General features: G+C 42.1%; 2 protein-coding genes across 2 annotated transcripts; one reads left to right on the top strand and one right to left on the bottom strand.

Annotated features, from left to right (window-relative positions):
* Positions 1-4,967: 4,967 nt before the first annotated feature.
* LOC142032363 (uncharacterized) lies at positions 4,968-9,167 on the bottom strand. The gene is made up of 4 exons (XM_075030998.1): positions 9,107-9,167; positions 7,467-8,407; positions 6,489-6,617; positions 4,968-6,050 (listed from the first exon to the last, which is right to left on the bottom strand). The coding sequence occupies exons 1-4, from the start codon at positions 9,165-9,167 to the stop codon at positions 6,039-6,041; spliced, it is 1,143 nt and encodes a 380-aa protein (XP_074887099.1). The 3' UTR covers positions 4,968-6,038.
* CLBA1 (clathrin binding box of aftiphilin containing 1) lies at positions 7,924-19,607 on the top strand. Its single transcript, XM_075029694.1, has 6 exons — positions 7,924-8,005; positions 9,094-9,772; positions 13,269-13,417; positions 14,940-15,069; positions 16,350-16,463; positions 17,935-19,607. Exons 2-6 carry the CDS (start codon positions 9,368-9,370, stop codon positions 18,100-18,102), a joined length of 966 nt encoding a protein of 321 aa, XP_074885795.1. The 5' UTR covers positions 7,924-8,005; positions 9,094-9,367; the 3' UTR covers positions 18,103-19,607.
* Positions 19,608-21,503: the final 1,896 nt, after the last annotated feature.

Raw genomic sequence — 21,503 nt, 5'->3', positions numbered from 1 at the left:
CCCACCTCCCAGGGGTGGTAAGAGCAGGCACAGCAAGGGTTTGAAAGCTCACCTGGCAGTTTCCTTCGGCTTCAGAAATTGTCACCTATTTTATCTGATGGCTAAGCCCTTGCCTGTTGTCCGTACCACAGTCATACTGCTTTACCAGAGCGGTGGCACCGTCTGGCAGGAAAGGCAGATGACTGCCTTACGCACATAACACAAAGCTCACACAAATTCTGCCTTTTTGCCATTTAATTTCATGTTTTTATTTTTTTGCAAGGATGGCATGTATTTTTCATTCATACTGCAGTGTTACACTTTAAGCAATAAAATGACATCTTTACTGATAATTAATTTCATTTCACAGGGTTTGGGACACGGAGAGAGCCACCAGGGACTTGGTGTCTTCTTTTGGGGGCAGGTAACTTAAACTACCTTTAATCCTGTTTCCCACTGTGCAAGGTGGAGTGGTGACCACTACTCCACCTACCTTGAAGTCCTTGTGAAGCTCACTTGAAGAATGAAGAATTGAGATCCTTGTAATTAGGGAGCTACAAAGATGCTAATTATTATGATTCAGTGTTCTTTCAAATGCTGCTTGAAGTGGAGACTCGAGTTTTTAAAAATACTTTTATGCTAATGCTTTATTTGATTTTTTTCCTAGAGATTTGCTAAGTGTCAAGTGCTATGACTTACAGCTGAAGCACAACACTTCTAATGGAGTGTCTGACCTTTCAACAACCTCACTGAACAGCACCAACGAAATTTCCAGGCAAGCTAATTAATACACTGGTACAGCACCAGTCGGGTGTACCTCTAGCAGCTTAACTCTCAGCCAAGAGGATTAAATCCTCCTGCCCTCCCCACACCCACATCTCACTAACAATAATGGATTTGGGACCTAATCAGGCATTAAAAGAGAGGATTAGTGAGCTGCAAACTGCAGCAATCGCAACTCAGTTTACAGTGCATGCAGGGGACTGGCAAAAATTACAAGGCATGCTTTCAGTAAATTAATGTCTATGTATCTGAAAAACCCATGTGGGCAGCAGAGACTGTTGGACTTATACTCAATGTATGTATATCACAATTATGAATGATCAGCAGAAAAAGCAACACAGAACAGTAGCTTAATGGGAAATGACAATAGAGGAAGAAGCAGGTACATGTGGGTGACTGTGAAGCACCGAATACAATTCGACTGTGGTACCACACACTACTGCCATACATTTAAACAACCACCTTTTCGAAGATGTGGGATATGTAGCATCCTTCTACAAGCTCTAGCAGGTCCCAGGAGTGTAAGGCCCACTTTTACCTGTGTTCAGAAAGGGTACTGTAAGGAGAAGATATGCTCCTAGTTTTTCTGCTTTGACTACACTTAGGGCGAGGAGAGATTTAAGTAGAAGAGAAGAGCAGTAAGAGAAGCAGGGCTTGGAGGTTTCAGGGCTCGAGAGATGTGTAATTGTCTGCCTTGAGGATCCTTTCCTTGGCCGGGTGGATCATGAGAAGCAAGATCTTTAGATGGCCATGGGCTATGCCTACAGTAGCAAATAGTTTGGTGCAATAAGACTGTCTCTCTGAGGCTGGACTCGCACGTCAATCACCAGAAGGTGCTGAACTCCCTCCTCCTCCGGCTCCTGCCACAGGCCTGCCTGCAGGACGTGTGTGCAGCAGCTTGGCGGCTCTGGAGGGAGACACTGTTGTGGGGCCATGGCACCTCTCCAGAGCCTTTGTTTCCACGTAGCCAGTCTGGCATCTGGAATAGCTGTCAGCCCTGCTGAATGAATGAAGGAGCCGTGCTACCATTTATTTTACACATGTATTACAATGTTTGTTGCACGGCTTTGAGGTGAAGTCATCCATACTGGGTCAGGACTGGGTATGCAGTTTCCGATCGTTGTTGATAGTTTCACGTAGCTCCTGCGTGAATGATTGCTCCTGTGGCTCACAGCCCCTGTGGAATTGCTTTTAGAGGTGTGCCAGCTCTCCTGGGCAGTCTGGTGATATTCATCCCTTCCCTGCAGATCCGAGCCCAAAGCTGTAATTCTGTCAGAAGCTTCGTCCTCGCTGCCAAGCAACATGTATAGAAAAGCAGATGCTTACTGTGTTGGAAACAGGAGTATGCATAAAGGGGTGCTGATGCCAGCTATAGTGGGGAGGAGGTAAAAAAGGTACTTTACAGTATTACCTCGAAGGGATCTTCTGTGGGATCCAAGAATAGGAACCTTGGAGCCATGTCAAAGCACTGTCATTTCTCCAGGTTCTCCACCATGGTGACAGAGTCCATGTGAGCAGCTGCTGCCATGTTGCGCTCGCATAGCAGGCACATGTCTGCCATGCTCTCAGTGAGGTGTAATGGGACTTTAAGAGGATCGCCTTTATTCTCCTGAAATCTGTGGGCTATTGCTTGCCAGTGCTTTCATATCATGAGCACTCATGATGTTAGCAACCTCCTCCTTCTGCCAGCAAATTATTCTGCTACCCAGGAAACCTCTGTCCCTCTCATGGAATAACAAGCACTACCACTTCCATAAGGGGCCCAAGTCGCAACTCTCTGAGTTTTCAGGAGGCTAAAGGCAGAAGAGAGAACAGTTGGCAAATGGATAGTAAGAAAAAGATCTGACAAAAGAAATGAGGGGTTCAGCAAGTGGGATTGACAACAGAAGGGAAAGCAGCTGAAGACAGGAAAGGATTTCAGACTACAAGTGTCAGTGGATGATGGAGTGGTGGCAAAGAGCTGAAGGCTGGCAGATACTGGCAAATAGGAAGGTGCCTATGGCACTTGGCCCTTTACATATAGCACAAGAACCACTTCAGGATCTTGTGGGAGCTCTGAATAGTTTGAGAGTCTTCTTTTGGCACATGTGCTATGTAACATGCTGGAGGATCTTGAAGTAGTGCAGCCCGCATATGGATTTGGAAGACGATGTTTCCACTTCCATGAAGTGCCAGAGTGGAACGGCATTCCACTGCCTTTCCCCAGAAGACACCTAGTTTGTGGTCCTCAAAACCACTCCGTGTGGTGGTGTGTTCCCCCTGCCCAGCCCCAACCTGACCTTTATTTCCTGTAACGCTGCTCAAGCGATAACCACCAGTGGCGGTCGTAATGGATGTGTCTGGTCGTGATGGCTGCATCCGGCTCAAAGTGGATTTGGGGGAAGCAGATAACAACACAATAGCCAAGGGCTAATTTGAGCAATGCGCCCACCTAACCACAGTGCTGGTTAAGGTCCAAGTCAAGCCAAGTTTGGAAGAAGCTAACATCTGTAGTCAGTATGCAAACATGACTGTGAGTCAATCACCTTACTGCGTAAATAGTGGACAGCCCATGGCCTATTGAGCTCTCCTGCACAGCAGCAGGCTGCACGCCAGGATCTCCCCTTGAGCAGGGACGTCTCTCAAGGTTACACCTGCTGCAGAGATCCCTTACTCCTCGAGCTTGAGAGATTCCTTACCGCAATAGATTCTCGGTAAGTGATTAATAGCATGCTAAACTTTAAAATCTTAGCTAAGTGATAATAAAGGATTGATTGTGCGTATATAATCCTTCAGACATAAACCATTCACCAAGTCTGGGACTAGGAGTGCATCCAGCCACACCTAGACACCGCTCTGAGAAGAAGTTCAGAACGCAAGGTGGTCCTTTCTGAACCTCATGACTCAATGGGAGGGTCTCCCTGACAGTTTTGTCTGACCCTGTCCTCTATGCAGTAAAGAATCAGGGGTACCTAGCCATCTAATCTTGTTAAACCACTGTCACATTTAATATCAAACTTTGTTAAACACTCTTTTATATCAACAAACATATTGCGGCTTCCCTCTTAGGAGTGAAGTGCGTCACTCCATCCGCAACACTCTGAGAACCAGACTAGCCATAGAAGCAAATGTGAGCTTTGCTTCAAAACCACACCACTGGGCTAGACAAAAGTGCTAAAGGCAGCCACTGAACCCAGGGCACGCACATCTCTTGCACATCTGGCTTTTTTGAGAGGTGAATTACAGCTCCCTTATCTTCCACACCCAGGAGAAGAGAAGAAAAGGACCTAAAGTATATCTTACGTCTCCTGGCAAAGGGTGTTGCCTTTTTTATGGGTAGGTCTTTTTACACTGACAGCCTGTCAGTGAAGGGGTCCTGTGATATGGCTTTTCTGTGGTCAGCACGTAAAGCAGGTGGTCCAATACGTTTTTAGTGTAGCGTGTAGAAGGGATGAATTACTTCCCCTGCTCAAGAGAACTAACAGTGGTGGTGTGTGCACGAAAGAGAGACAAGGGAGAGCTGCCATCTGCTGTTGGAAACGTTCTGGTTCATCTTTTAGCCCAGGCACCGCTAACTGCTGCAGGTGACCCATGAATGCCAGTGACTCCCATCCCACTGTTTTAGCACACAGAGCAATATTTCTCAGGAGGTCCAGGAAATCCGCACCCATTGTGCCCTGGGGAGAAGTAAAGTTTTCCCTGAAGTGCTGCTGTTGTCGTTTCTAACTTAGGAAAAAGACGATGGATTTTCCTGACTTTTCAGACCATCCATACCAACAGCAAAGTAAAGCTGGAAGGTATGGCAAAAACCACTATGCCTCCAGGAGGGAGTTTAATGGAATAATCAATGACATTTTCAAATTCAAGCCATAGCTAGTCAATTAAGTCAGTGTTTAGAACTGATATCTAGAATGGTTTGGTTTGGGTTTTTTTTCCAAAAGCTGAGCACTCTCTGTTACAATGGAAATGAAAGAATTACTGATGCCCTACACTTCTAAAGTCTGGATACTTATGGTGAGAAAAAAATTATTAATCATCGACTGAAAAGACAGCTCATTTAATGAAAGGTTGCTTTGAGTCAATCAAAATTATTTATCGACTTCTGAAAACATGTTTACTCTTACTTTCTAAATGACATTTTAAGCCAGTTTAGCTAAATGTAACTTACTCTTTTTTACAAGAAGAGACATCCAAATATTTAATACAAATTAAAGAAAACATTTCAGTCATTTAAGTTAATCTTGTTTAATGCTTTAATTAAAAAAAAAAAAAGCACTGAAAATTCTGCATACAAAGTTACTCCTTGTTTGTATTTTTTTCCAATAGAGAAAATAAAGAAAAAAGCCATCCATAGTCATTTACAGGGGAACCACACAATTCAATAATTCAGGACCAGATCTTTCACAGACAAATAAAAACTCATATTACAGCAGTGTGGTGCTGATTTGCTCTGCAAGTAAATACTTTTCAGTTATTCTGTTGAGTTTTTTCATTGCAAATTGGTATTTTTTCAAAGGACAAAATGAAAAAAAGAGTAATTCTAGATTATGTGTATTAAACTCAATTTTCCAGCAGGAATGATGGCAGGGGCAGCAATAGCAGCTGCAGATGAGCGTTCAGTCATTTCAGTTGTTTGCATTGGTGAATTTTTGAGTAGTGAGGTTCTGCTCTAGTAGATGCATACATTTAAGGGTCTAAATATAAGCTTATAGTCCATATTTGAAGCTGTTGGCATATTTACCTTTTAAATAAAGACTGGGTTATTTTTTAAAAATAAAAGTGATAGTTCAAAAAGAAATTATTGATTTAATACAGTAATTATGGGATAAAAGCCAAGGCCTGGTATATGTCAGACAAAATCCTAAGACTTATCCCCCAAACAGGTAACATGAATTTTATCCCCAATATGCTTCAGAGGGGAAAACCCTTAATCCAACTGTAGTAATGCTTTTAACTTAAACTAGTCAGTCTATGAGAGGGTGTAATTTAAAACACGAATTAGGGATCTCATCAGCAGCTGTCACACTTACACTCAGCTGGGCTGAGTCAAGAGAAGTAAATTCAGAGGAGGACAGGTGAAAACCACTTTGCAGGGTGGCTGTACCTCATGCTGACTCCTCCTGATTTGAAAATCTGCCCAAAACACACCAGTGCATATTTTTCTTGGGGTGACTCTGTGGGTTTTCATCTGTGTTTGCCTGAGAGCGGAGGCAGCAGGAGGTACAACCAGCAGATGGTGCAGCTGATTGCTTCCTCTGCAGGGACTCAGGGTTAGCAACTGGTTTTCCCAAGGTGGGTTATAAGGTGTGCTGGAGAGAGAAATAAAACAACATCGTTATGTGGCAAGTCCTTAATAAAGTTACTGATGTTACTCTGGGAAGAAGGCACTACAGTTTCTTCTGTTGCTACACTGAGGTTTCTAAGGTCTGGGGCAGCTTCTGATGCTTACCAGTTCTCCCACCGCTCCACTCACACTACTGCCAAGACGTCTTGAACTTGGCAGGGCAGAGGCAGGTTTTCAAAACCCATGTACCCCTTCCCCCCTGGATGCAAAGCATAGAAAGGAGCATCTCAGCCTTTGTGCAGTCTGTTTGTAGCCTTTTCCTTTGAGAAGACAAAGGTGAAAATGTAAAGCTGTGCAAAGCAATCTCGGTAGCTGAAAAAATGCTGAGCTCCCTTTGAAACTGAAAAGAGAGCTGGAACCCCTGAGGTCCCTGCAGCACAAACTTACTGCAGCACAAACTTACTGCACCGTAGGATGATGACGCTATCCCAACAAGTGTCAGACGCTTTGGGGCTGAATCACTGTCTCGCTGAGCTGGGCGGATATCCTCAGAGCTGCAGGCTGCCACAGGATGGCCACGGAGGGTAAGAAACTGCTCCAAAGCAGAAAGAAAACAAATTAAAAAAATCTTTCAGAGGCTTGCCAATAAAGTTTCTTTGGCTCTGTGTCTGGGCATCATTCCCAAATTCAGCCTCTCGCCCTCAGATAAAGCACTACAGCCTGGAATGAGAGTCAGATGCGTGGGAAGGGAGTGCATGTATCTGTGCCTGGGCTGGAAAACGTATGTACTGTAATGCCTAGAAAAAGCTTTTTACTTTGGGCCTTTCTCCAGAAAACCTTTTACATTGCTTTTACAACTGTCCCCTGTTGCTTGGGACTGCCCAGATGTTTAACCCAGCCCCAAGGACAGGGAGACTGAGGAGTTTTCTTTGCGCTCTTCCCTCTGCCACCCAGATGTGGGGGCAGCCAGCCTTGGGCGCGCCACCTCCAGCCCACACCTCTGCTCCTCAGGAGGGGGGCGAGGAGAGATGGTCGCCTCAGGCTGCGGGGTGACCCCTCCACAGCGACGGGACCCACAGCTTCTGGCTTTATCTGACACATCGAGCGGATCAAGTCCCAGCCGCAGCAGGGAGGGGGGACAACCAAATACCTTGGGGGGCAAAGGAGGGAGAGAGGAAGAGGAGATCCTGAGAGACTGTCACTGGCCTATTCCTACCATTTCATCGTGAGGTTCTACGACCGTGTGGATTGATTATTACTTTTTTTTAAGCCCGTATCCCGGAATTTGGTAACTGTGTAAGGATTTTAGCTGTTCTCAAATTAAAAGCAAACACGAACCGCCACCGTCAAACCGCACGTCCTCAGCCTGCCAGGTCGCAGAAAGGCGCTGAAAAAACCTGCGGACAAGCTTTCCGTTTCACCTCACGACTTTACAACCAACCTCTTCCCGGAGGGCGGGAGTTGACTTCTGGCTGGATAGACGCCAGGGCGCGTTCAACCCAGGGGAGCCGCAGGTGAAGACGACCGCAACGCCCAAAGCCCAGCAGCAAGGTGGGAGAACCGGGGAAGACTTCGCCAGGGCCACGGCCAGGCTGGCCGGCGGGAAGGCTGAGGAGGGACCGGGGCAACTCTGCCCCTTGCCGCTCCCCCGGGAGGCCTGACAGGAGGAGGCCTGACAGGAGGAGGCCTGACAGGAGGAGGCCTGACAGGAGGAGGCCTGACAGGGGGCAGGCGGCGGAGGCCGGCCGGGCCCGCGGGGGATCGTTCCCGCCGTCACGCCTGGGCGCCGGCCCTGACTGACGGGGTCTGGGGGCGCCCGGTAACGGCCCGCAGGCCCCGCCCCGGCACACCTCGGCCCCGCCCCCCGCCGGTAACGGCCCGCCCCGGCACACCTCGGCCTCACCCCTGGCGACCTGCCGGCTCGGCTCGGCTCGGCCCGGGGCGCTCGCCGGGCGGCGGCGGCGGGGCCCTGGATCGGCGGTAAGGCTGTTTCCTCACGGGTGGCGGGGCCCCGAGCTGCCCTAACGGCCAGCTGTGTGGGGGTCCCGTTCCGCCCCACCGCCCCCTCAGCTGCGGGAGCTGAGGCACGGCCGCGGCCCTCCGCTCCCCGGGGGCTGGCCTGCCTCCTCCTCCTCCTCCTCCTCCGCCTCCTCCTCCCCGGGGGCGCGGCTCCCCGCCGTGCCCGGTCCCCGCCGGGGGCTCGGGCTGGCCGGTGCGAAAGGCGGGCGGAGGAGCCTCCTCCCTCCAGCGCCGGCGGGTCGGGGACGGGCTCCCCCCTGCCGTCCCCCCGGGGCTTCCCCGAGCCCCGCTCCGCCGTGCCCCCCTCTGCTGGGTGTCCACGGGCGAGGGGCCGTGGCCGGCCGGTGCTGTGCCGCCTTCCAGCTGAACCGGGGCCGGGGGTAGGGGGGGGGGAACCCCGAGGTTTGTTCTGTCTGTTAAGCACAGAAAGCACCGACCGGCGGCCGGTCTTTCAGCTTGTCCGTCGGAAAAACGCTTGAGGAGTTGTGATTAATCTAAAATGATAAACGCAGTGTTGCCGGCGTAATTTACAGGTGCCGAGCTGGACTTGCTAAGTCTGTCTTAATCGCTGAAATAGTTGGAAACACTGTATTTTTCGCAGGATTAAACGGCCGGTGCCCCTGTTGCTGCAGGTCACGTTCACCTCTCCGGTAATCGTTCGGACAGGGAAAGCCCAAGCGAGCAAAAAGAGTACTGTTTGACTGTGTGAGATGGATGAAGTAGTCATAGAAAATATTTCATAAGTGCTGGATGTTGTCTATAATTATTTTGGTTTGTCTCCCATATACTCAATCAGTACTAAATTAATATCCAACAGCTTCTGTTCAGTATTTGCTGAACGTTGTTGCCTCAGTTAATGGCTTGCTTGTGGTGTGGGCAGATAAAGTGTAAATTTTAAATAATTTTGCCTGCAGCGATTTTTAGTTGTATAATACTGGAATGTGTTTATTCTAATCTGAACATTCTTTCTCCTACCTTATCAGCTATCTTTCTTTATTCCTACACAGCCCTTATCACAGAAGTATTTATTTAGAATTCTTTCTTTGCAGGCTAATACCCTACACAGAAAGTGAGACTGAATAACATGCACATGCTGATTACTGGAGGAGACGCTGAAGGACATCCTGTTTTGATTTAGCAGTATTATCATTCTTTGGGGGTGAAATGAAGAATTTGAATCTGGTTTGGAAATATTCAGATTTCTAATGAAACTGAACTTCAGTAGCCTTTTTTGCAGTTCAGATTCCAACAAATGAATTTTTCTTAAAGATGCAGAACCTGTGACTAGCAGAAAGTCTTACTAAGGCAGACAAATCATACCGAATGTCTCTAAAAGACCTAGCAGATGAAGTGGGTAGTATGTCTCTCTATGAAGGTGACTGTAACTTGGATGAAAGGACAAATAATGAAGAAATTATTAATCTTGAAGTAATGCAGCAAAGCTTCCCTGTAGTGACTAGCAAAGGGAGAAGTTGTGAGGGGTTTTCTGAGAGCAGTTATAGTACCTCAGAACCCAGCGGTTCCTGGGGTGATTTTGAAGGATTCGAGGAGTCCTTAGACAGATCGGAGAGATTCAGTCATAATCTTGAAGTTTTGCTGAAGTCAACAAAAACCTCTAGAGTTGATACAGACTTAAGCAGCGGACATTGTAGCACGTCTGTTGGTGGCTTTTGTTCTGAGCCATCTCTACACTGTGGGATACAGGACGCTTCGAGCTCTCTAAATGAGGTATGTGTTAATAGTAAATCAAAGACCAGAAATGTTTGTGTTTCTGCTTCCTACCTCTCAAGATTTATATCTGAATGTCTCTTCGATAGAGGATAATGCTGTATAGGGAGAGAAACCATCAAGCTACTTTGCAGCTAACTCAAGTGGAACAAAAGCAACTTCTTTACAGTGTTTGGCAAATACTTAAGTTATCCTGCTGGAGAGCTTTAAAGAATGATGTGCTACTTTGCTTCTAAGCACGTAGAAACGATGAACCTTGCCCTGAAGCACGTGCAATTTAAAAGCTAGGCAAGAATGAGCATAGTAAACAAAAAATCGGGAAGGTGGGTAACAAAACCAGGGTGGACAAAAATTCTGAGTTGCCTGCAAGCTTACTGAAGTAAACCGACATAACATTGAGTTAAAAATTGGCAAAACCAATAACTTTTGTTATGTAATATACTGCCTGAATAATCCAACAATCTTTCTGGAATTTTAGACTGATGGTAGGTAGAAGTTAATGACAAAGTGAATAGAAATAATTTAGTATCATCCATTTTTTTAGCATAGGATGTTATATTCTCTCATACAGTGTTGGAACTGATAAAGTGAATAAATAATATAATGCATCCTTATTAGCACAAAAAAAAGGCTTAAGGGTTATACCTTGTTGCAATGAATGTGTTTCCATGTTTACCAAACATGCATCACCAAAGTGAAGCAAAGTAACAAAAGGAAAATAAGAATGTACAAATGCAAAACAGAACGCTCTCATTCTTACTACTTTTTTTCAAATGTTTTAATTCAGGATAAAAGAGAGCAATCTACTAAGACTTCCATGGGGTTAATCAGTAGCAGTAATAGCTTACTGCTTGTAGCCTGTTAGACGGTTTTAGTATGCACAGGGAACTGAGGGTTTTCTGGAGACAGGCTTTCTTGCCCTTGCCTGGGAACTTCACCTGCTGCAGAGGTGTTACTAGGAAAAGCACAAAGATGCACGTGGGATAAGCTGTCCAGCACTGATAAAAGTGGAGATCACAAGATGCCTGTTTTTTGGTATGCATAAACAGAGAATTTAAATTGTTCGTAATGCTGGAAATTGGGGACAAGAAGTCTTAGGTTGAAAAAAAGAGTATGTAATGACTGGAGCTGAAATAGAATATAGCAGAATGTTTGGTTTCTTTCCAAAAGCAGTAGATCTTAATCTTACTGAAGCTTTTGCTTTATTTTTGCATATTAAAGGCAATGGGAAATGTCCAGTACAAGCTAAATAAGTTAACCATGCCTAGGGTTTCAAGTTGTCTTTTCCTGTCTCAGGGTAGAGAAACAGCTGCAGAGCTGTTGGAGATTTCTTTGGGTGTAGAATATTTGGGTAGCTGTCCTTCGTCTCTGTGCTTTTTGTATTGTTTGTTTGGGATCATAAACTCTTCAGGTTGGGGCTCTGTCTTCCGCATGGTCAGTAGAAAAAAGTCCAGGTAGGTCGGAAGGGACCTCTAGAGATCATCTGAGGTCAGAGGTCTGACCTTCAATATCTAATGCTTTAGTTAATTAAACGATGTCAGTCTGGAGCAGAATCATGTTTTTTAAGATTAAAACAATCACTGATTAATTTCCTTGCAGTAGCTGGGTATTTTGCCTACATGATTGAATAACTTTGAGGATTTTTCATGTGTTCTTTAAACACAGGCCTTTGTGAGAGGGACTAGTGCACTTGCTTAAGCACTGGAGTATTCTGATATAATAGGATATAGAGGATTTTGTCAAAAAGCACGAATGTGAAATTTGTGCATTCATATATTTATAATTAGTACAAAGCTACAAGGTAAATGGAAATGTACCCAAATTTTGTTTTAGAAACAGCCACTGAAGTAGACAGTAATAAATGTTATTAAAAAAAATTTCTTGCATTTTTCATCTGGCTTGGCTAAACTGTAAGCTAGTGACTTGTATGAATGTTGGAGCAACGTCACACACAGACTCTAAGAAGATACTATAAACAAGGCAAACCTGTGCTTCCCTTGATTCACACTTCTGTGGCTGTAATTTCCCTCCCACCCGAAGGCCAAGAGCAGCTGCCTGACTTTTGCTTAGCTCCTGTCCCTTTTAGGTTTTGGTACTTACTTGGAAGTCTTTTTTCTTGATGATGACTCTCCATGTATGCTTTAGCAAGTGTGCTTTCACAGACTTCTGCTTCTCTGACATCTTTCTCCTCCATATAGTGTCCCTGTTGTAAGTTACGTCTACTGAAATAGTTTACAAATTGATTTAAAGTATTATGACACTTTGGGCAAGATTCAAAGGATTTTACCTAAGGAGTCTTTGAATGTCCCAGCAGTTGCCCTTCAGGATAGGCAGTTTAGCAAGGCCTTACTTAAGGAGGGAGCAGCGTGGGGCACAAATTCTATTTCTAGAAGCATGCTTAGAAGTACAGAAACCTTCTACCAGCTCTGTTGATTTTGCCCACTCATCATTAGATTAAATCTGTACTCTCAGTATTCACTGCACTTGTCTGAGTTCAGTACAATGAAACTGGAAATATCTCAATTTATTTCAGCTGTTTGAATTACAATTAAATGAAACTGTCAAAATACAGACCGTTTTTCAGATTAAATGGTTGATTGCTAGGCAAAGAAAACAAACTGACTGGTTTCATTCTCTAGTTTTCACACAACGTTGCTGCTCCCGGATTGCAGTCCCTCTGCAGGGTGTTGAAGTCAATTAGTTGCTTTGATTTAGAAAATTGCAGTGATTCCTTCTTTGAAGGAATAAAAGGACAAAGCTCGTGGACCAGATGGCATGATAACATCCCTTTAGGATAGGATGTAAATTATGCACATTTTTTCTTGTATATGTATTTCTTAGTCTTCAGATAACCCTGTTACTTCCAGTAGGCCTGTTTGGATCACTCATGTGGCTATGTTCAGTCCTCCAAACCTCCTCCTCATCAGTGCTGGAGGAGGAACAAGTATATAAATCTGGCTCTGATTTTTAATCAGATAGGCTGGAAAAAAGTTTGGTGTAAATGCAAGGATATACAGACATACTCACCCGAGCTTTTATGCAGACTTACACAGTGCAAGTATTTATTGGTGACTATAGCATTTAGTAGTTATGTTACATTTGGCTGAATTAGGTGTGTTTGAATACTAAGTTAGCAACACAAGCTTTTGAACTGATGTATACATCAATTTTGACCTGGACTGAATTAGCTGAGCAGAAGGAGGAGTCTTGAGTGCTAATGGGCAAACCAGTCTATAACTTAGTAGCTGGGAAGTTTGAGACTAAGGTTCATCAGAAACTCTGGGTCTCTTACTTCTCCTCCTCTAATTCTAGGTAAGTACTCAAAACAGTGAACTATGAGCTCAGTCCCTCTATGCCATTAATAATAATAAAAATTTTAAAAACAATCAATAATACAATTGTTAGAAACATTGTAGTCTTTGGACTAGGTCATTCATGAAGTGGGGGGGGGGGGGGGGCCTGTACAACATATGTAATAAAACTCTGTTTTTTCTAGGCAAAGCACAGCTATGAGGATATATTTAAGTTGGGCTTTCCAGAAGTCTTTGTATCACAGTCCAGAGAGAGCATAAGAAGCTTAGATCAAGTACTTGATACAAATAATGAAGATGTTGGGATTCCTGAACTTATGAAGAATCAACTCTGGTAATGAGTTTAGATCAACAGTTAAAAAAAAAAAATTATGAAGTTCCTCAGCAATTACACTGTTTATTTCATAATTTAAAAATCAGTGGTTCTTGCAGGTGAACTTAAAAGCTTTTTAATCACTATGCTCTTCAGCATGTAGATCTTACCAATTTTGTATTGTGTTGTTAAAGGAAATGGATTGTGTTTTAGCCATTGGAAAACAAGGAAGGGAATATATCAAAATTACAAATTCCTGCTTAGGGTTTTCCTGCTGTTGCTGTACCTCCTTATGACTAAGCCTCTGGAATTCCAGAACACCCAACAGGCAGCCTGTTCTTCCTGTTCGCTTGTCCTTTCTTTACAACACATCCGACTTATTTCTCCATCATCTGAGGCAGAAGCATTGCTGCTGCTTCTACTGACAAGCCACTCGCCTTTTTTTTTTTTTTTTTTTTTTTTTTTTTCCCCCCTCCCTCCCCGGTTTTCCCAGGTGGTAACTTCTTATGTTTAACCAGATGTGCTTCAGAATCTGTGGTGCATCTGGCTTCTTTCCTGGGGTTATGTTAATAGCAATTAGTATCATTAACTTAGCTTTCTCTTAAGACAGCTGGAACACTTTTAGATTTGTTACATGTTTTTGAAGGATCAGCAGCTTCTGAGCAGTATCGTTACTGAACAGTATTGTAGTTATTTTTGCATACATCTGAGGCTTTGAATCTAGAAAGCTGGGTCAGACCATACTTTGGAAATGTCGTAAGAATCACAACAAATATAAGTTAAAATGTGGGCATCCTTTTGGCCAGTTCCTTGTATATGCGTTATATTTTAATCAGCCTGAAGCTTCTGGAGAAATATGATATATATGTAAAAGGGACTGCAATATTATAGCAGAGTACCAACTACAGACAAGAAAGCCCTGATCTACTGTGGTGAGTAACAAAGATCAACGATAATTGCATCCTGTACTAAGTGAAAAGCAACTGGATTTATACAGGATGAATGCAATATAAGAACCGAAAGTATTATGTAGAGGGAACTCTTAATTCTCACTGTTTCAGTAGTGTGTGCCTTTGGCTTGTTTTGTAGTACGTACATGTCCAGAGCAGATGCAGGTCACCCACCTGAGCAGCAGGCTGCTGCAGTGGAGAAGCATGACTGATAGGAAGGAGAAGGGTTTGAGGGACAGAAAATGCAAAGTGCAGAATTAATAGGGCTGAACTCTACCCACATTTCACAGAAGCAATTGAATAATACAAGTTGTTGGCATAAAACCGTCTCTGAAATATGCTTCTAATGCGCTTCTTATCTGAGAAGCCCAAACACAGTTATGTTGACTTACTGTTTCTGTTAATTGTCATGCAATCTTATGAGTATGTTGGGTTGATAGTTTGAAGGAAGGTAAAAAAGAGCTTCAAGATAAGTTGCTCTTTAGATCAAGGTGGGCTAGTACATGACTCTATGTAGTGAAAATAACTTGTTTATGTATGTTCACTGGAAACTTTATACACCTTACAACCTCAAATGGTGTTTTCTTTCCTAGCATCGATTCTGGAAATATATGGAGAACACTCAGAGACTTTGATAATACCCCCAGTTTAAGACATCCCTGGAGTAAATCTCATTGCCAAGAAAACCTCTTGAGTGTTCTTGGAATAGATGCAAATCAAAAGGTAATTGAACAACGGTTTCCTAGTATGCCAGCATAAACACTTAGTTATTAATCTGATTTCCTGTAAGTTACACATGCAGATGCATGAGGAACTAGATCTGGGTGAGTCATAAGTTTTTTTTACAGAGACCCTTTTAAAATGATAGTCTAGTATTTTCTCATCATTATGGGTAAGTAACTATGAAATTGTGCACGATCAAATTTTGATCATCTTTACATTGAATTCTCCACTATGTAGCGCCCTGTTGTTAGGTGGTACATTCAGCTTTAGTATAGGTGTAGAATTAGCTTTCAGATATGTGTGCAGTAAGATGGTTTTCTTTTTTGCTCAGAGTACGAGAAAATTGTTAGCCTCTAATATCTTTCCATTAAGTGAAAATCAGATTTGAATCAGAGAGGCTGTTAAAGTAATTACTGGATGTTTTTACTGTGTACAAACTGAAAGTGTGTTCCACTTCCCTTTTCCTCAGATTATTCTATCTGGTTTTGCAAGGCTTGAGGAAGAGTACATTTTAATTTAAATCAAGACCAAACCAACAGCATTGAAAGATCTCAAAAAGAAATATCTCTGTTTAATCTCTTGTTTTGAGAAGATAAAGGTATCACAGAGAGTTTAGTGTTCAACCTGGTTATTTAGTTGGGATGATTTAGTCACATGTGGTTTTCAGAATTAACTGTTCCAATTGATAATTTGATTGCTGAAGCATGGGGGGGGGTACTGCATTCAGTTTTGATTTTATGGACATATTTGACCTTTCATGCAAGTTATGTACAAACAGAACAACAGTGCTGAAGGTATAGGACCTATTCTGCACTTGAAAGTCACTTTTATAGAACTGTCACTTAACAGGAGAGAATAGGAGACATGTCTCCAACATAGTCAAACTCCCCTTCTGTTCCTTTTGCCCATAGATACATCAGCGTTAAACCAGTGCCCAGGCATCTTAAACTTCTGTCATTACTTCTGTTACTGGAAAATTGTATTGCTTTTAACAATACTGATGAAGATGTATTTCTCAGCTATTTTCTGGTGTAGGTTAATGCTAATTTTAATTGGAAATGGCTTTTTTATCAATTTAAGTCACAACTAGATTCATGTGTGTAGAACTTGTTTGGGCATAATATTGTTTTAATGCAGGGGGGGCACATGATAAATCAAAATACAGCTTCAAGAAAGTAAAATGTAGTGGTTATTCTTATTTGAGGGAAACTTCTCTTTAGGTTATATGCTTTGAGATCACATAGAAATTTGTAAAGAAAATGCAAATTATGTTTTATTAGGACTTTTCAGAGACCCTGGATGGCATTTTTGAGGAATCAGATGCTAAAGATAACGATGACTTTGGATTTGATGGATTCAGTATTAATAACTGCAGAGCACTGATCCAGACCAAGGTAAGAATTTCTCTGAAAGCAAGGACTTCAGAGAACCACAGAGTGTATTTACATGTTCCTCTGTGCTGTAGCCAGCTGTTCTAGTATATGTCCTAATGTAATTGTTTAGTTCTGATAAAATTGTTTAGATGTGGAGTTGTTTTTTGCTCTTGAAACCTGACAGCTTTAGAAAAGGTACAATATAATGTACAAAATGCAAAGCAACATAATATGGGGGATACTGAAACAGGTTATTCATTATGTAAGCTGGACTTTAGACCAAATTACTTATTGGTTGAGAGAGAGCAGCGATATATAAAATGTAGTCAGGATGCTTTGATGACAAAGGAAGATAAGTGTGTCTATAGAAGGATCAACATGTTGATCACTAATGATTGAAACTTGCTCCTAAAATATATGGTAAGGGAGACGTTAGAAGCAAAGCTCGTAGAGAAGAATTTGCATTCAGACTTGCATTTCAGATATTCAGAATGATTCAGATTTGGTTTGTTCACTTGAGGAGAAAACAGAAGCTACTTAAGGAGGAAGGCAGAATTGATGTTATAATTACAAGGATTTAAGAACATCAGTTTTTAAGCTGTGTTATAAAACATATAGAGAAATGAAATTGAAGTGCTTTGTAGTTAGTGCGTTTACATCTTTGGTCAAACAGGCCTTAATAAGCTCTGTTTCTTTCTTTCTAAAGCAATGCAAGTTGGAAGGAAAATTCTGTCATTCCCCATTGCTTTAAAAAAAAAATCAGTCACGTTCTGTTTTTAACAATTTTGGATGAATATTCTTAACCCAAGGTTGTTTCCTCAGTGGAGAATAAACTTGAGCAACTGTTGTTGCTGTGGAGGTGCAGCATAGCAGGTTTGAGGCACACTTTCATTGCTCTGTTTTATTCTGTTTACTGCATTGGACAATGAAGATGTATAACCATTCTGGGAACCTTGTGCATAAGAGATGTTAGGCTGGAGAATTCAGAAATAAAACCAGAAGAGACTGTCCAGCTTATTCCTTCATAATTCAGTTCTGCTTGCTTCACTGAGTACATGAGGGTAGGATCACAGTAGCTTACACATACTTGGAAATGTATAAAATAGAGACAGGGTTTAGGCAAAGGAGAAGTGGTTCAAGGTAGATGAAGAAGGAGTAGAAGTAAAAAGAATCATGATACAAATTTAAGGTAAATGGACAATATTTTTCTGGAGTAGCCTCTGAAGGGAAAGGACAAGCCCTGCAGCTTGGTGTCTCGAAGTAAAGCTCATTAGGAAACAGACGTTGCCATTTCTAATTTTAAGTAAGTTAAATCATATAATGGGATGTTTTCCATTTATCTTCCTAGTTAAGTCCTTTTTTTCTTATGCTAATTTTATTTTTATGAAAACTGTATAAAAATTAGATTGAAATATGCAAAGTGATTAACTTACTGTAGGATGGAAAAAATTAACTTAGTTGTTTTTCTTTTTTTTTTTTTTTTTTTACTCAGCTTTCTGTATCACCTGATTCCAGACATGGTCATCTTTTCACCTGTAACCTCTTTTTGAAAACCACATCGTCAAATGGAAACATGCAATATATAACAATCCCAAGGAAGAAGCACATTTTTGCTACACACAACCTAAAAATGAAATTTTCCAGTAGTGATATTTGTTGAATCAAATGCACTTTTTATTCTTTTTTTTTTCTTTTCTTTTTTTTTTTTTTCCTTTTTGAACTGAATGCCGTTTACCTTCATTTTGTTACTGGCTTGGTACTGTAAGACTACATATGGTCTTTAGGAAAGTGACATGTTACTGGATATGAGGTACCTAAAGCCACATTATTAGAAGATATTTATCCTATTTAGTTGTGAAGTCAAAGGTGTGATTTTGTCCCACTCGGTTTTGCTGCAGGGTCATCTCTTACAGTAAATCCAGCTGCAATCACACTTTAAAGATACTCTGGTGGACTGTTCTCCTGAACTACTGACCTTTCAGGCCTTAATGCTGCTTTGATCAAAAACCTCATTTCCCTGCCAAAATCTAAACACACCTCAGGGTGTGTTGTAAAGTGTGCCTTGTCACCATCTCTCCTCATATTTGGTCTTGTTTGGATTAGCTGAGGTCTGCTACTTTGCTACTGCTGAACATAGAGAGGAGCCTTCTACATCTGGTGGCTTTCACCAGGGTTTAGGAAAATAAAACTCTTAACTCCTGTCTGATAAAGCCTACTGTGGTGATATGGGTAGGGTCAGTGAAACGTTTTGTTCTGGCATTGGTTTTTAACTGAAATAACTCGCCTCTCTGAAGCTGATTTTAACAGGATGTTTTGGATTCATTCAGCTACCAAACACTTATACCATGCATAACCATGCTCGTTAGAGCTTAACAGTGGTGTAGTTTAGGACTTGCACTGCACAATGCTGTAAATTGCTGCCCTTTTAAAACTTTATAGTAACTATTGACTATGTTGCCCATCTTCCTGCATGCTTGAGTGCCAGAGGGGATGCACTTCACTATCATTCATATAATCTGTGGTGTTGCCTCGCCAACTCCAACAGCTTTATTTATTCATTGGTATGCAAGTTACTAATCCATTTACTGCTTTGGTCATTCTCAGTATGAGAATTTTATATGGCTTTTTATTGTAAAGAGTTGCTAAGTACTGCAACTGGTATTTTATGTGTTAAAAGCAGGGAACAAACTTGGATATTCCAAAACTAAGTCAGTTAATTATTTAATTATGTGCCTATTCTGTTCTTAGAATTAAAAATACTGTAAAGCACTGGCAGACTCCAACCCTTAATCTAGTAAACTGTTCAGCAGTGAAATTACAACTGCTGTAATAACTTGCAACTTTAGTAATGTTTATGATACCTCAGTGCTATTAGCATAGGATGAACTGTGTACTGGTTACTCAGAAAATTGTAATGGGCCATTTGGAAAAGTGCTATTTGGAAGTGGCTCAGCAGCTTCCCTGGCCCTAGAGGGAGTTCTGCTGTGCCAGACTGAAAAATCCATGTGGATACATGAACAGGGTTAACTGTTTCACTTAACACTGGATTTGAATTAATTTTCAGTTTCCCTTGTAAGTCTTTCAGAGCACTTAAACCATGTATTAAATAGGTTGTAGTCATAAACTCACAAAATAGTAAATTGCCAGTAAATGATGAATGGATAGTTGAGGTTGGTAATAAACATTACTGAAATCAAGTGTAAGAATAAAGTCATATTTTTATGTTTTCAGACAAGCAGGGCCCTGCAGAGGGGCCTGAGGGGACAATCTGTAGCAGGTATAGCACTGACTGATGCAGCAGACCCCAGAGGCCTGCTTTTCTTCTGGGCTTTCATGTTTGCCTTTACTTTTGCTAACACTGGATGAATGTGTTGAAGAATGTTTTGCACTCTTACCCCAGGAGAAGGGTGACTTCATCATCTTTCTCTCATAGTAGCAGGTTTTACAGCCCTGTCCAAGGTACCAATTGGGGAAAAAACAGTTTCAGCCCCTTTTAATTCAGTGTGTGTGTGTGTGTGTGAACAAACAAAAAACTATCTGGGGTTCCAAAGGGGATGGTTATCTTCTTCTGGACAGATGCTTTGGGCCACCTGAGCCCATACTACCTGTAAAGTCTGGCTGCACAAGACAACTGAGAGACTTTTTGACTCCTGTCTTCAGTCCAAGATGAGCAAGTTCATCTCTTCAGAGAAAAAGACTAGCAGATATGAAAGTACAGAGTAATTCAATTCAGCTTCAAGGTTGTGGGGTCCTGGCAGCCTGCCAGCCCTCATCAGAATGGGGACACAATCTGTGTATTTGGGGGTACTCACAAAGAGAAAATTGCACTCCGTTTCTCTTAACTGACAAGAGAGCACACTCAGGGAGACAGAAATTTTAGCAGACCATTTTCAGGCATATTGCACTGTATAAAGTTGCCTTGCCTCCTGCTGCTATCCTGGGAAACGACGGGTGCCGGAAACCCCTCTGGTGTGTTTTGCACAAATACTGGCTATTCATTTCCGTCAGTCATTTCCTCGTTCCTGCCTCCCCCAGCACCCAGCCAAGCATGCCAACAACTGCTGCGCACCCACCCTCCGAATGCATGGCTGCACTGAGGAGGAGCAGGTGTTTATTCTGTGAAAATGGTGCACACAGAAAATAAAACTTTGTATCTCAGTACTTTTTAAGGTACAAATTTAATCATTTCTCATCTTGGTGGTGAGCTCTTGGCTATGAAAGACTGAGTTTTGATGAACTAAACATGTTACTGTACTCTGTGTTTGCAGAAAGCAAATAACATCAATTTTTGACATTTGCTTAGGATCTTGAAAAGGTGAAAACTAAAGCAAGGTAAGAGTTTTAGACAGCAGATCTAGGCAGAAATGCCTTTTTCTTCCACTGAGATTAGAAGGAAAATATACCCACAGAACAAAGTTTTTAAAAGTTCAAATCAGCAATGTAATTACTGAAATGTTTCCTTTGTAGAAGGAACACTGTAAACAGCTTTGCAAAAGAACAACTACATTGTGAAAGACTGAAAATATTTCAATGCATACTCTGTTCAAAGGTGTAACGTAAAATTTTAGAGAGGTTATTTCAACAATCCTTAAAATTGAGCAGAGTGGTTAGGCAAAGTTTTGGGAAGTTTTGTTTTAGAAACGGCTATTGCTAGTATTTGTAGACTTACAAGTCCAAATAATATGTAGAATTTGATTAAAAAAAAAAGGGGGGTAGGGAACAGACACACATTCCAGACCCTAGAATGATTTCTAAGTATACCATAAGTCCACCATTGGCTGGACATATGCAGAAGACTTGGAGTAAAAAACAAACAAATCTTGTAAAAGCTTAAAAGTGCTTTTCAAAGTGCAAGGTCATTACAGGATTTAAAAGCACTCTAATCTTTTTAACGGTGAAGATCAGTTTTAACAGTTGTCCCATTTTTTAACAGGAGGACTTCCTAGAGTACTCCTATTCCAGTTAAGATGGCAGAGGGAATTTGGCCAAAAATGAGCTGCATTCAAATCAATTGTTAAACCCCAAACTTCCCTGTGGATCCGAGTTTAACTTGCCAGATCC

Source organism: Buteo buteo, chromosome 6, assembly GCF_964188355.1.
Source record: "Buteo buteo chromosome 6, bButBut1.hap1.1, whole genome shotgun sequence".
In the NCBI taxonomy this organism is placed as follows: Eukaryota; Metazoa; Chordata; class Aves; order Accipitriformes; family Accipitridae; genus Buteo; species Buteo buteo.
This window is presented reverse-complemented; position numbering and strand designations above follow the sequence as displayed.